The sequence below is a fragment of the Neopelma chrysocephalum genome, unplaced genomic scaffold (assembly GCF_003984885.1).
Source record: "Neopelma chrysocephalum unplaced genomic scaffold, ASM398488v2 Primary Assembly neopelma1_76, whole genome shotgun sequence".
NCBI classification, from domain to species: domain Eukaryota; kingdom Metazoa; phylum Chordata; class Aves; order Passeriformes; family Pipridae; genus Neopelma; species Neopelma chrysocephalum.
In genome coordinates, this window is record NW_020897737.1 from 12,262,181 (window position 1) to 12,278,087 (window position 15,907).

The 15,907-nt window shown below is 38.1% G+C and overlaps 1 protein-coding gene across 1 annotated transcript in view; it reads right to left on the reverse strand.

Annotated features, from left to right (window-relative positions):
* Positions 1 to 298: 298 nt before the first annotated feature.
* Positions 299 to 15,907, reverse strand: part of EFHC2 (EF-hand domain containing 2) — a 60,566-nt gene continuing 44,957 nt past the window's right edge. The window contains exons 11-15 of the mRNA XM_027689139.1: positions 15,277 to 15,410; positions 10,690 to 10,887; positions 10,022 to 10,114; positions 3,015 to 3,120; positions 299 to 615 (exon numbers count right to left, since the gene is read on the reverse strand). Coding sequence (XP_027544940.1) covers positions 520 to 615; positions 3,015 to 3,120; positions 10,022 to 10,114; positions 10,690 to 10,887; positions 15,277 to 15,410 — 627 coding nt within the window. The 3' untranslated portion in view covers positions 299 to 519. The remainder of the gene's footprint in view (positions 616 to 3,014; positions 3,121 to 10,021; positions 10,115 to 10,689; positions 10,888 to 15,276; positions 15,411 to 15,907) is intronic.

A 15,907-nucleotide genomic window follows, 5' to 3' on the forward strand; every position in this document is an offset into this window, starting at 1 on the left:
AACTTTATACTGTGCGAAAACCTTGCTGGCATTTCCTCCACAAAATAACAAAGTTTGACACAAACAGTACTCGAGCATCACCACGGGGATACAGCAAAAACACAGATATAAGCTGAAGGGCAAGGGAGGAAATTTGAATGGAATTGCATTATTGTGCTAATGCAGTCCGACCTAACATTTGAAGAGGTCATCCAACAACATTTGTTTGCAGAACAAAGCAGGGTCAGTCAGATTGTGCACTGTTTGACTCAAAGATTTCTCAATACTTGCAAATTCTCCATATAACCAGACACAAAGATCAGAGGATATAGTTTTAATTATGCTTCTATAAGTATGACAGAGTACTGCTGATTTAAAAGGGGTTCCAAAAACACAAAAGTATGCATCAGTGTTGGAACAAGAAATTAAATGTAATAAAACATATATTTTCTTGTTTTACAAGAAATGTTTTCAGTATCTGTCTACAAAATCTTTGGAGCTGAAGCACTAATCTAAAAGCAGCGCCTTGCACAGATGAGATTATTCTTCCTTGCCAAACAGATCATCCAGAAGAGGTAAGTATTTGACCACTTGCACAGGAGGGCATGTTGGTATTTGGCTCCAGTCACTTTGCTTCTGAAATAAGTAATGCAGAGAATATCTTACTATATAATAATGAAAACTAGAATAATTAAAAGCTGATCAACATAAAATTGAATGAGCTGCTTCAATTCCAGAGACAAATCTGTGAAAAATTGTGTCTATACAAAACATCCTCTTATAAGATTACTACATGCACATTTTTATAAATCTTGCAGAATATTTTATTAAAAATATTTTCTGTTAGCCCTTTTACAGACATTTTCAAATTAAATAATGCTACGTTTTCTTTATTAAGTTGCTTATACTTGAAATTCTAAAGTCATCCATGTCTCAACACCAAAAATCATACAAAATAACAAGATAGAGAGAAAGAAGAAAAAAAGCCAGCTAGACAATCACAACTCTGCTGCAGAAATCTAGCTGTCAAATACAGGTACTGTAGCTCCAAAATACTGCTATTAATTCACGGTAAGTCATGTACAGAATGACAACTGAATTCTAAAGCTGAACAAGATTTAAATTCCTTCCTTTCTCTGATTTTTTCCATTTTGCATTTACCTCTTTGTTAAAATACTCTTGTACTGTACCAAAGACAGCCTAGGCACTGCAGCTAACTAACAAAATAACAAAATCAATAAAACTCAGTAAACTACACTGGCATCCATTAAAAACACTGTGGGATGGCAGTATGACAGTGACAGCAAAGCTTTGGAGCTGATAGGAATTGATTATCCCAGCACGATGATGACCAATTATACCTTCTATTGATGCTCTTCTTTCCGTTTTGATTTGAGCTGTAAACTTCCTGTACCATAACTCCATGTACCACTCCCAACTGGGATCTCAGGCATCAGCCACAACCCTAAAGTGCATCCACTGGCTGCCCTCCAGGCAAAGACAACACCTCTTTCATACCCAAACAAACCCTCACCTTGTACTCTGATCAGAACAAAATGTTTCACCACCAATGTCCACTTCAACCCCCTGCTTGTTTCACAAGCACCTTTTACTCCCCATCTTCAGTGTGAAGGCTGACTCCTGGTTCCACCACCATTGCACCCCAACTTCACCATGTAGGAGCCATCTCCTTCCCTCACCTACCAGAGGTGCTCAGTGGCTATGAAAGCCACCCTGTGAGGGGACAACCATGGTCAAATACATTCAACAGCAAGAATATCTGTGCCTTCTCTTCTTTCATCCTTGCTTTTGGGTAAAGAGCTTAGCACCACCTTGAAGGAAAAAATCCTCTGGGCTCTGAGTTTCTTTCTGAGTCTGTGGTACTGAGGCCCACAAGGGTCCCTACCCTGACACAATTCACGGAGAGCAATCACTGTTTAAATACTGAGTTATAACCTAAGCACAGAATTCTTCCATTAAAACAAAGAATACCCCCTGAACAAAAACTAATGCACACGTTGAACCACAGGACTGCTGCATAAAACATGTGGAAGGGTTTTTATTTTATCTGCACAAGATGGAAAAATTCTTCTCAACGACAAAGTGAAAAATAAACCACCAAGGAAAGCAGAGCAAACCCCCAGAGAACTGGGCCCTCAGACATCACAGACAGTTTGAGATGCTACAGAAGAAAGAGCTGGCAAGTCAGGTAAGAGTGAGAAGTCAGGTTAGTAGCACAGTGCTTGAAGAATACTGGTTTAAACTATGTCACAACTGAACTTGAATTCAAAAGAATGCTACGTTCCTAAATGGTCTGAATACAATCAAACACATTCTGTACAACACATTGCTAGGTCAGAACAGCAAAATGATGTGTTGGCAGAAGGGCTTTGGATTTATCTCTTACAAAGTTTTTTTAAAATTCAGCATAATTGCCTTATGGACCATCTATTTTAAAATGTTCCACTCAGCACAAGATGGCAAGATCAGATTAATCTCTGCAGTCTGTTGATACCACATTTTTATTTACCCTAAGTAGCAGGCTGGTGCACATATACAAAGTGGATCCATCAGTACTTCTCTCAGTGTACAACTACCAGTGCAGTGGTGTGTTGTGTACAATTTTCTATGGAGTTATACAAAATTCATAGTTATTTGCTTCAGTGTCAGTGGAGCTTAAAGTATTTCAGCAAGAAAACAGATCATTTGACATGTAACAATGATATTTGTGGGGGGAAACAGCACTCAGGTCCATTGTCCATGGACAAATACACCTGTTTCCCATTCTCTTCTTGTTTTCTTCTGTAAAGATGTTCCAGAGATGTGATACCTATTAGGCATCTCCTCAGACTTGTTTGACTGCTCTGTTTCATTCTAAACCTCTCAGAAAAAGTTAATTACTTGAAGAAAACAGGCATAAATACACAAATATGAAAAAATATTGTAGTGTCCACTGGTTAAAACACTCTTGCTAAAGCTGGAAAAATTATATCACTGTGCTGTGCTATTCCCTTGATCAGATACACTGGTTTTACCTTGATACGACCCTTTACTGTCGGGACAGGACGGATTTGATTCTCTCTCCAGTTCAGCCCATGCACAAACATCTGATAGTTCACCTGCTTATGGTCATCTTCATACCTAAGCAGAATATCCATAAGATGACTCGAGGTTAAAAGGAATTTTTAGTAAAGTTTTATCATGTTATCACAGCACAGTAATACATTATCTTTTGGATAATAATTTTTTTTACTCCTTTATTTCCAAACACTGGAAGGAGTGAAAACACAGTACAAGCTGTCAGGAACTTCTATATTATACATTCCTTTCCATATTCTTACACCTTATTATTGTCTCTTAGAGTAGAATTCAACTTCTTTATTTTTATTTAATTTCAACCAATTTCACTTTAATGTTGAAGCATTGCCCAACCTTTTCCAACATTGGGATCTCATAACTTGTGACAAACAGAGTTGGGATGATCAGTATATGAATCCTTTGTGCAGAAAAGAAACAAAATTATAGGAAAGACCTGTGTTGGAACACAATTGACCTGCTTTATTATGACTTCTACAATCATTTCCTGAAAATAAGCAATCCTTTAGAAATGCTGCTTGCATATGCCTTGGATTAAGTTTACAACTGACAAACACACAGCTCTCTAACCTATCAAATAATAGCCAGATTTTAAAATCACAAGTCTTGTTATTTAGAAGTTGGTTTACGGCACCATTCTTTATTTCCATGGAATAAACACATCTGTGTGTCTGTTATGACTGTCCCCTAAATGCGTGAAGATATATATGCTGCCAGCTAAGGTCTACAGGTACATGTGGAAAATGGTATTTCCCTCCCTCCAGTTTCTAAAATCCTTACCCTGAACTAAAGAACCCCACAGGGACAGATTTGTAAGCCACATCATCCTTCTGCCATTGGTTTGGATGAAGCAGCTTCAGAAATAGAAGTCCTCAATTCAGCAAAACAGAGAGGTGATTGAGGCACTGTTCTTTCAGCAGCACCAGTCAAATGTTGAAAGATACCTTCAAGCTGAAGCTTAAATCATTCTTGAAATGAACAGCTCAACTGCTCTGCTATAAATACAGCACTGGCAGCTTCTGTGAATGACACCTGTCTCACCTAACACCACCTGCCCGTGAAAGGGACACAGTTTCAGCACAAAAGCACATCCTGGAAGTGTCTGTGCTTCACTGGGGTCTATGGGGAGACATAAACACCTAGCAAGGCTCAATACCTCTTATTTTTGTGCGAAACATCAGGTTAAACAACTCTGCCCTGAGACAAATACTCTTGCACGGGAGCAAGATCATCTCCAGGAAACGAGTCTTTTAGAAAATCATTTTCCCTTGCTCTTAAAGAAATAGCAGTGCACAAAACATGGGCCTCAAATCCCTTCAAATAACTGCAGAGGGTTCTGATAAAAATTAAGCATGAAGGCACTTTAAGGGAGAATTTATAGCACAAACTTGGAAAACCATACCGGAGGAGAAATAGATCCGGTGACAAAAATAAACTGCAATAAACTGCAGCTCATCCTCTCCCTCTCCTCCCCCCACACCTTTCATTTAATAGTCAGCAGGAGAGATAATAATAAAATATACTGAGAGCCATAAACTGAGATGCTAGTGATAAACTGGAATGTTAAGTACAGTGAGTTATGCTGAACATGAAAGCAAAGTCAGAAAAGAATGCTACTGCTACCAGCACTAAATGGAGCCTGAAACACTGCCACGAGAAACCCTCCAACGACAGCTTGCTCCTTTATCATAGTTCACATGCAAGTTAACACTTCCATAAAGCTTTACTTTTGGGGAATATATCCAATATTTGAGAAAATTATCATTCCCACTTCCGGGATGTGCTTGTTACTTGCAGGGGGTTTTTTTGAAGGTGACAATAGGGAAAAGAAAGGAGTTTTGCATTAGAAGTAATAAGACAATCAAAAAGCTTATAAGTCTTGGAAAAAAGAAAAACAATGGCACATAGGTTGGAATTTCAGAACTATCACAACAAATTATTTTTCCTTTTACTGTGATGCAGTTATCACAATGTTTGCTCATTGTGAAAAGTCAAAAGATTAATTCTCCTGCAAGGCTCAGAGCTGTATAAGCAGGATTTTTAAACAAAGAACAAGTGAAGGCATGTAACGACTTAATTTTTATGTCAAGGCAATGAAGTTGAGGAAAGGATTGCTTCTGCTTTTAACAAACATTAACAAGGAGAAAAGTCCTTTGATGTCCCAGCACTGAGATGACAACATGGGCATGAAATTAACTATATATCAAAGATTTTAACATGGGTGGAGGAAATGGGATTCCTAAATCCCATATTTGAATAGCTACAGAAAGCAGTTTAAAATATTACTCTAGATAATCCAGAAAGAAAAAAAAAATCTACTCTTTAGGTCTCCTTACTGCTGTGACTTATTGTATCAATCTACTAAAAGCACACATCAGTGATTTGGCACAGAGCATCCAGATGGACTGAGGAGATGTTATCAATGTGTGCATTATTAGGACAGAGATGTCATACATTTCAGTGGCTGGAGTTAATAAGACTGAGACTGACAGTGCTCTTCAAGAAAGGAAATTAGATTTGTCTTATCAAGAAGATGCAACAAAGACAGCTTGAAACCATGCTCCTCTTCAGTTTTGCCCTATGACTTCACCAATGCATGTGATTTTAGTTATGAAAGTCACTCCCCCATCCCTATCATAGTTTGCAGGGCTTTTTATTTTTCTTTGACATTACAAAAATAATGTCATATTTCTGCTTCTAAAAACACACTTGTAATTAAATAATCCAGATATGTGAAAAATCTGGTTAAATCACATTATGACCATTCCTGAGGATGTTTTGGTGAGTAAAGGTTACTTCCTAGTATATTTTTTCTTTCCCATCAAGAAATCTGTAACCCAAACATTTATGTGAAAATTTAAATGTACCTGGGGAGTTTTTTTAATTCCTTTGTTTTGCATAAGGTGTATTGAGAAGTTAATCTGATAATAACAGAGCAGAAGCATCATGCTACTTTAACCTTGGAGAAAATGTTAGGATTCCTCAGCCTGTGCAACACAGGTGTACAGAGACTAAATTGTCACAGGTCTACACCTAAAGTGTCATAAACTGGAAAATTTAAACCAGCAAGCACAACAAGTCCAGGCAGCCTATCAGTAGGAATTAATTAATGGCTACCATCTTGTGTATACATTTATTCATGTCTGGAACAACTACGAATTGAACCATCAATTCCTCAGAATACTGAATAATAGAAATAATTTGTTTTAAGAGATCCAAATACAAATGCTAGAGAGTCTTTTCATCACAAATGGCATAGGGAGTCTCAGGCAATCAAGGTAACAAGCAGAAGACAGAGTGTAGGAAAAAGATCTTGAGACCATTTCCCCTCTTGCTCCTGCTACTGGGACACTTGATGTAGCAGGAAAAGCGGGTTTCTTTCCTGAAAGAAAAAGGTCAGCCCTAAAAAAACATTACAGGTAGGCAACTAGGTATAAAATTATTAACCAACTACAATCCAGGGAAAAACTGAGCAGGCAGGAGTGGCCTGGCCTGGCCTATTAGTGACTTGAGAACTGGGGTGACCATGTAGGAAGCCCATTGCTGTCAGGGACTGCTACCTGAGGCACCAGGGATTCACCTTTTCAAAACCACAAGCCCCCTTCAGAGTCAAACAGACTCACCTTGGTACTGTAGACAGGTAAAAAATCACACAGCTGCTTTTTAAAAAAATTAAAATACATATTTATAAAAAAAGGGGGCATACAATTAACATGTAAATTAATGCAGAATAATCAACATGTAATACTTGTAAACTTGTCATCCACTCTTTCTTCTCTCCATTTTTTCTTTGCTTCTCTGCCAGCTGTTTATATACCCTCTGGCAAAGGACTGCCTCTTTTTAAGTCCTTGTTAGCATACATTTAGCATTGCAGTCAATAAAATTAATAGAAAATAAACCCTAAATTCATTACTTAAGCACTTTGGCAAAATTTATTTATTAAACAAACTATAATTGTTCATTATGTCTGCATAAATTTAAAGAAATGCTTATAATGACTACTGTAGTTTTCTGGCAGAAACAATTGTGTACCATCTGCATCCCTTAATACACTGTGATTAAAAGTTCTGTATTGTTCTGTGATTAAAAAACAAAGTGAGGAAATGCTGATGACAAAAGGAAATACTTTTTAATGTGCCAATTCAGGTAAACTGGAAAAATGGATACATTGTTGGGCACCTAAATCCTATTATTTCACCATCCCACAATTAAAAGTATAAATTAACACCAGAGAGACAATATGAAAATGTCTCATGAAATCCCAGTCTTTGTGATAATTCTCCCTGCACTATGTGGCAACTGAGTGGTCTTTGGGTACAATAAACAAAGTCTTGGGTCATTTGGAGGGAAATTAGACAATTTCTAGTCCCATCCCATGCCTTTAATAAGTGACACATCATTGCAGTATAATTTACAAATGTAAATAATAAATACTTTAAGACTATTACCTTTCAAAATGGAAAAATAGTCATTAAGTCCTGCAGAAAGTCTTTGCCACCTAATCTCAGATAGCAAAGCTGAATAAACACACAGCTTCAGTCTTCAACTATTATCTGATCACATTGTCCAGCATCCCTTTATAGCTGAATAGGGTCCAGCTAGTGCATTAGCTATATACACTGATTCTGTGGGAACCCAACAACTCTCACTGTACCACTTTCTTCCTTCATAGATACCAACACACAGGGAAGGACCACAACTACCCCTTGCTTCAGACACAAAATTACACATTTCCTCATTAAACAAAAAGAAACAGAGAAAGAATACTACTGACAAACTTCAGCCACACTGAATGGCACACTCCCCAGGAGCGAGACTGCTCTTTATGAACAATAAATCTGCCTGTTTCATGATTCTTCAGTGTTGAAGAAAACCACATGAAGCAGGAGGAAAGCAAGAGAAAAGTCTAAATCTCATTGAGCCAATACAACTCTTTGATTTCCAGATTACTGGAAATTAACTCCTATTGAATAGACTTCAAAAAAGTCTTTCCCTGATAAAGCAATAAACTTCCTGAGCTGTGCCAAGTACACATATTATTAAGTATGTGACAATGTTCCTTATCACCTGCAGTGCTGGGACACCGCGTAAACTGTACCTTGGAAGCAGTTGGTGGTGTAACTTAGAACTGGCATTACACAAGGCTCAATGTCATAGGAAGCACTTCTCACACTGATTTCCAAGGCCCAGCTTCACACTATTCACCTTTCCCACACAGAAATCTGTAAGACAGGCTGGCCACAGCCCCTTTAGAAGCCAAGGAAAATGGATGGTAACTTGGAAATCCAGCTCTTATACTAACCGAGGAGATAACTCTCTCCTTCTCCATCACCCACAGAAAGAACCTACAGCAGCTGAAACCTCCTCCAGTTGTCATGGGTACCTGGCTAAAGCTGGGTGAAATCCAGCCCTTCATCTCCTCCTTGTCTTCTAAGCTTACCTCTAGTTTTTATTATAGCGTACTGGGCTTTTCCTTGTTAACTGACTACACTCAGACTCTTCAGGAGAGAAATGGTTCAGGACACAAAAGCTTTCCCTAGCACAAACAATAAACATGTCCCTGGAGCCCAGGATGTGTCAGGCTTGCCTGTTTCTCATCAGAACTGACTTAGTACACAAATAAAAACTTTTGGTCCCTTGTGCATCTATTCAGTTTCAGCCCTTAAGAAGTGGAAACTATAAGAACCCCTTGTCTAATACAAGATGTCTATTGTCTTCCAACAATTGTGTTGGGCAGCTTGGTGGGAGTTCTAAAAAATAAGTTTTAGATTACTGTTGAAATTCAGACATGCTTCTGATGACTAATGCTTATAACTCACTGTCAGAAGTGATAAACAGCAAACAAATTGCCCAAGTTGTGTATCTGGCTATTGCAAGACACTATTCTGAACATTTTTGGTATAGAAATGGAGGCTTTGTGAAAAATATCCCCTTTGGCTTCTTAAAGCAGACTTGCTGGTTTTGATTTCAAGGAGAATTCTTGCTTGCAATACGAAGAAGCTTTATTAAAATGCCTGACAAGAGTCTTCACATTATTTCATAAACCCAGATACTTAGTTTGCAACTCCTCCTGAAATCAAGAAGCATATCTATCTGAAAGCATCTAAACATGACAAAAGACAAGATCTGCTCCTGTTTTTAATGTAGTATAGAAGGCACAGACAAAACATTTAAGGATTTCCTACAAGGCAAAGAAGAAACCAATGAGTATGCATTTGCACCTACTACCAGAAAACCTGGCCATGAAAACCAAACTCAGCAAGACATCAGTGTTCAAAGCACCACAGCTTACTTTGAACTCTAGTCTTCAGTACAAGTGTACTGAATACTAGTTCTTTTCACTTCTATTCCCATTAACACAACTAGCCAAGCAGTTTGTCTCAAAACAGTTAAATGTGCTGGGGAAAAGTACCAAAACCATGCCAACACTCCTTTTCCTTTTCAAAAATTATAATAAAATGGGTTTCAGGTGAGGCTAATAGGTGCAAAAAAACAATTTTATTGACTACTGATGCTGTCTACTTGATTCAAGGACATTTCATTGGATTCATCCTGATGTGTTTCTTAAAACTCACATAATGTGCTTTCAATAAAATTACTGTTTTTACCTTACACACATGAAAAACTAAAGCAAAAAAAAGTGAATCTCACCGAAAATGGTAAGTATCAGTACCTGATTGCTAAAAGACTAATTCCATAGAATTGTGCCAAACCTCAGATGATTTATCATGCCAGACAAAATGAAGAGAAGTTGCTAAGATGGATGCACCTCGATTATAAATATTCTATAAGCAGTAAAGTCTGCATGTGTATCGGGACAAAATCTTCATCATGAAGTGATTCATATTAAATAAATGACAAAATCTTAACATTTGTGTGGGCAGTAGATATTTAGCATTGATTTGCACCCATGCATGCAGCTCACACTATCTGCCCTTAACTTACCCGGTCAGTAAAGCTTCTAGAACTTCATCAGACACTGGCAACCTAAAGGACTTGCAAATAGTCCTGCACGTCTCATAGGGCAGCACTCCACATCTGCACATCAGAAAGAGAGGGGTAGAAGTATACATTAGGTATTTTCCAGGTTTGCTTCAAGTGAATGTTTCTGTGAATAGGAAAACACATAAGGAATATGGGGATAGAGGTAAAGAAAGCAAGGTTTTATGGAATTTCACTATTACAAAGCCATGAAACTTGAATGTCACATCGTGGTCTTTCTCTCCCATACTGAGGTCATTAATGATTCCTGTGATTCTTTACAAAACAAAAAGGGCAAATGAGTGGCATAAAGAATCCAAATCTTTTCTTTTTTCCCTAAAATCACTATTTTTCCTCTTTGATTTAAACGTCTGTGTTTTGCCTGTGAACAGGTATCTGATGTCACAGAACATTCAGTGCAGCACCTACAATAAAGAGTCCACACACAAAATGAAAAAGAGGCAAAAAGTCTGTCCATTTCTTGTCTACTCCCAAGTCTTGAGAGAGGCTTAACATTACACATAATATTCTTTAGCCACAACATATCATTTCCTCAGCAACAAACAGCAGGTTGGTCAGTTTACAAGCAGAGCTTCCAAAATAACAGCTTTGGATAAATAAAGGAAACTTACTTTTCACGGTCGTAGTACATAAACACTGCAGACAGTTGATCAAAATTTTCAAAGCTATTTTTCTTCAGTTTTTCATGAGCCCCTGCAAGGAGGAAGGTGAGGTCTGTTTGACAGTCATCTCTCACACCGTAGTGACGTCCAAGAGTCATAATTTCGTGTTCTGAGAAGGCTCCGCCAGTGACGCTGACTATCCAATTTCTGCTCACAAAAACAACAGCCTATGTTAGTTTTAAATAAATGAGTTAAAACCAATCACTAAATTTGTGGGAGGAAGGACGTCCACATTTCCTCAGCAGTTGGCTATAATGCAAAAATACATACTAATCATGACTGAAGAGTTTTACAAGAGATGCCATCCTGGTATGGAACATTAGCAGAGCGAATTTTGTCATTGCATTTATACAGCAAGACAGTGCAATAACAAGGTATTGCTCTGTTTTGTTCCTAACTGTATTTTGCATTCTGCAGCACATGGTTAATTCTCTGTTAACACAAAGCATGCACAACAACAGCAGCATAAAACACAGAGAGAGAAATAACAATGGCAGAGCAAGTTCACAAAGCATTGTGAAAGCTGGGCCCGATGGGCAGCTTTCAGGGAAAATCAGTGGGAAGGGAAACAGAAATTGGTCGCAGAGAGAGGAAGAAAATTACATTCAAATTGTAATCACAAAGCCTCCTGAAAAGAATGGAAGACTGGAGGCAGCAGCAAGACCAGTTTAAGCTTGGACACTGAAAGCAGAGAATCCTACCCCATGCAGGGATGAGCATGAGATGTGCTCTCCCAAGACCACATGTGCTGCTCACATGAATCAGCCCAGTCCAGGGAGAAGAAATGTTCCCAAGATCCATCTGATAGGCCAGAGCTGGCACTCACTGTCAGTTCCCTCAGCTGTACAAGTCCTCTTGTCAAACCTGGCTTAGTGTAACTACATTGGCTCCATGATCCCAAACATTTGCCCCTGGTCCACTCACGTTCAACAAGATTTTTTTATCAGCAAGAATCAACATAGGCCTATGTGTCTCAATCAAAATTAGATTAATTACATATAATATTTCTGGATAAACTGCATTATGAATAAACTTCAACATAATTGCTGATGCAATTAGTGCTGTAACTCGTGGTACCCCTGAGGATACTGAATCGCTGTGATTACACACTGATCCTTGAAAACAAATGAATAAATTAGTAGTGATTCACAAAGTTCTGACACAAGACTCAAACTGCTGGCTGGAGAATACTTAAATTGTTGAATTAATCTGGTGATGGGTCTCTTCACATCCACATGTGACCTGAAAGCACAGAAACTTAGGACCCTTCCAAATTTGCAAAATTTTAACAAGGAATGTAATTTTTCACTTGCATCCTCTCAGAGGCTTGTGTGGTCCTGTTCAAATAAAGGTATCCCTCTATATAATATGATTGCACTTACACAGCTATTAAAAAAGGAATACTAAACACTGTAGAGTGCCTACTTTGATTCAACTGCTGCTTTTTTCATATTAAATAAATCAGAACAATCCTTTACTTGCAGTGGCAGGAAATAAATACAAGAAAATGACAAGTTGTTGACAGAAGCAAAGCCCACTTGAGATCATGCAAACTTAATGACCAAAACTTAGTCCATCTACTGATACTATCATTATCTTGTCAGTATTGTTATGCCACTTACTGAATATTATTATTTATACTGTAGCAGCATTCAGAGATCCAGTCAAAACTGGAGTCTCCTTCCTGCATCCTGCAGTAATACTACTGCAAACACAAAGAGGAGGACAATGCTGCCTGATAAGCCTGGCACTCCCAATCCCTGGGCTGGCAGAGCTGGAAGAGTGGAGATAACATCAGCCACCAGAATATTTCCACATACTGGATTTCCATACATGGCACGGAATTTTTTTCCGGTGTCAGGATTTTAAAAGTCTTTTATTTTCTCAATCCAGTCAGTGACAATCAAATCACCAGAACCCACAGATAAAATTATTGTCTCATTTGGGAACTAAGGAATATTTTAGTGATTGCCAGGGACTAATGAGTGGGACTCAAGACTTACAAACAGAATTAAACTCTAAACATCCAAACTCTTCCTGACAAAAAGAAACAAGCTGCAATAATTTTTCCCACAGCTTTGCTATCTTTTGTTTTATTTTTTTTGTTGTTCTAGAAGAATAAGACAGATTGCAATCTGAATTTATTACAGAAAGAACAAATAGTAGTTAACTGCTTAAGGGAGCTGCTTCTCAAGCTGAATTGAAGATAGGCATCCTTGTTAGACCCACATGGCTCTTTGTCTGTAACAGCAAACAGTCTTGCCAGTAGCTTATGGGAAAAAATAGACTGGAGAGGGCTGTGTGATGCACAAGCATCTAAGTTTTAGTGATTCTTTGTTCTCCTTTAAGAAAGCTTTCAATAGTTTTAATGATAGCTTAAGGGGTAGCTTCAGTGTACATCACATACTTATTTTCTGGATGAAGTACCATAGATTTGGATTCTCAAAGCAGTTGAAGTAAATTGCGTAATTATAATTCTGCTTCGCTACATCATAATTCTAGGTGTATTTTTAAATGCAGCTCATATAAAATTACATAGGTAGAAAGGAAGAAATCTGAACAGCCAAATTCAGACCACAGTGAAGCTTTAGTTGTATTTAAGATAAGAAAAGAGGATTATCATTGAAGCTGTCACAAAGATAATTGCCTGTACTAAAAATAATCATTTGTAGTTATTTACAACCATCAAATGCCACGGCAGATTAAAAATGAACAGTGATGTACACAATAAAAAAATGAAAGAAAAATACATACTCTATTCACAGAAAAATACCTTTGACTTTTCATAGATGCAAAGCGCTCTTGTCTTTGTCATCTTTGTCATAAAAAATACTTCTTTCATTCTAAAATAAGATACATGTTTTCTGCTGGACCCCCTGTCTTCCCTCTGCAGGAGGGATGTAGGCCATTAGTGGGTGTTCAGACTGGCCCAGGTGAGTATTGAGGCCAAGAAAACCTTTGTCATGTGGGTTCCCCAGCTCTATTGCTATGGAGAGGGTTACTGCATTTTTTTGTTGCTGAAGCAAAGTCCCTCAATATCACATAATTAGACACATCTCTCTCCATGCCACAGAATTGCACCACCCTAAATTAAACAACTGGGCTGTTCACAGCTGCACAGAATATGTCCATGATTAAATTTACACCCAACTGAGCCTCTTCTTGGTAAAACAAAAATCTTTCCCTGCTGTTTAAAAGCACAGTCATCCCTTCCAAAAGTGTGCTTCCCTGACTTCCTCATGCAAATGTTCCAAACCTTTGACCTGCTCTTCATGCGTGGACAAAGTTTTGCAGATGATTATTTCATAATTTAAATTAAAGACATAATTATTTGATTTTAAATAGCAACTGTGTACATAAATTAAAACCCTTCTCCAAGCGCTAAAAACTTTCTCCAGATAGAGATTACCTTTCAATTTTCTCCCCTTCTTACTTTAGTAATAACATTTTCCCTCTTAGTGCAATTAACAATTCAAACTCTTGCTTCTGTTGAGTAAAATATCTGAGTTCAGAAATATTTTCACCAGAAGCTGCCAATAACTGTGGCCTTAGTTTAAATCTTACCTATTAAACACTTATTTTTCATTTCTAAATAGCAGCTTGTTTTAATTTCTCACTACTTTCACTTTGAGTTGCTGGAAGAATCTTCTGCTGATCTATTGTTTTTCTGAGATATTTCTGAAGCAGTTTCTGCCTTGTTTAACATTCCTATGGGGATGACATTCCAAGCAATATACATCTACTTGTATGCTTTAGTTATTACAACACTTCCTAAATACACAGTGTATTACTTCTGTGAAAACCAAATTCTTTTAAGTAAAATTTTCTCCTCTGTTCCACATAATTAACTTTACCCAAAACAGTTCATATGTTCAAGTATTCTGGCTGTGGGATAAGCTGAAATCAGCCTGTATTTGAGCATGATTTCCTTTTTCAAGTATCTATATATTTGTCCATTGCCATATCTGGATCACTGCCAGAATTCAGATTCCTGCTCCCTCTATCTATGCTGAAATCACTATCCAAGTATTAATTATTGCTCTCACTACTGCTTTCCAGTTTTTTTTAAACATGCTTACCACTGCCTCCTGTAATTTCAACACACCCTGGTTCTATCAAGACTCTTCATCAGTGATTCAAAACCCAAATAACATCATTTTTGGGAGGCAACACAGACATTCCTCCCTTAATTTCAAAATTATTAATTAATTTGTTTGACTCTTAGGATGCACTTTTCTTTATATTTCAGTGTATATATTACTGCTGGCTTGTGCCTTCTTCACAACACCCCGTGCCAGCTCCATAAAAAGTAGACAGATTTCAGTTGTGCTTTTCAGCTTACTCAAAACTATCACATTTCTCTTTTTTTTTTTTCATTTTTTTCACTTTCTTTATCACAATCTCCAAGTAAATGCAAAACAAATCTGTGCCATTTGTCAGCTAAAAAACGGAAGGCATGAAAAACCAGTCATGCTTTATACATTTTGGGGGAATGTGCCTTCACTAAGTATTAAAACCCCAAATCCACTGTCTTACCTGAAAGTGCCATAGTCAACGACATTGGTCTGCTCAGGGTCAGTAGTAGCAAACGTCTTTCTGATTTCTTTGGAACGAGATTCCGTCATGTCCTTCAGTTTCATGAGGAGGATACCAACATCAGCCACAGGGAACTTAAGAGAGGAAAGCAAGACAGAGATTATAAACACCTGAAGGATGGGATGACATCCAGAGGGACCTGGGCCAAGCTCGAGAAGTGGGCCATGGGAATCTCATGAGGTTTAACAAGACCAAGTGCAAGGTGCTGCACCTGGGTCGGGGTAATCCCTGGTACCAATCCAGGCTGGGGGATGAGCAGATGGAGAACAGTGCTGGGGACAAAAAGAAAGATGGAGCCTAGAAAAAAGATGGAGAGGGACGTTTTAAAAGAGCATGTAGTGACAGGACAAGGGGGAATGGCTTCAAACTGAAAGAGAACAGATTTAGATTAGATATAAGGAAAAAATTCTTTACTGTGAGGGCAGTGAGGCCCTGGCACAGGTTGCCCAGAGAGGTTATGGCTGCCCCATCCCTAGAAGTGTTTCAGGCCAGGTTGGACGGGGCTCTGAGCAACCTGGTCTGGTGGAAGGTGCCCCCACCCATGGCAAGGGTGTTGGAATGAGATGATCTT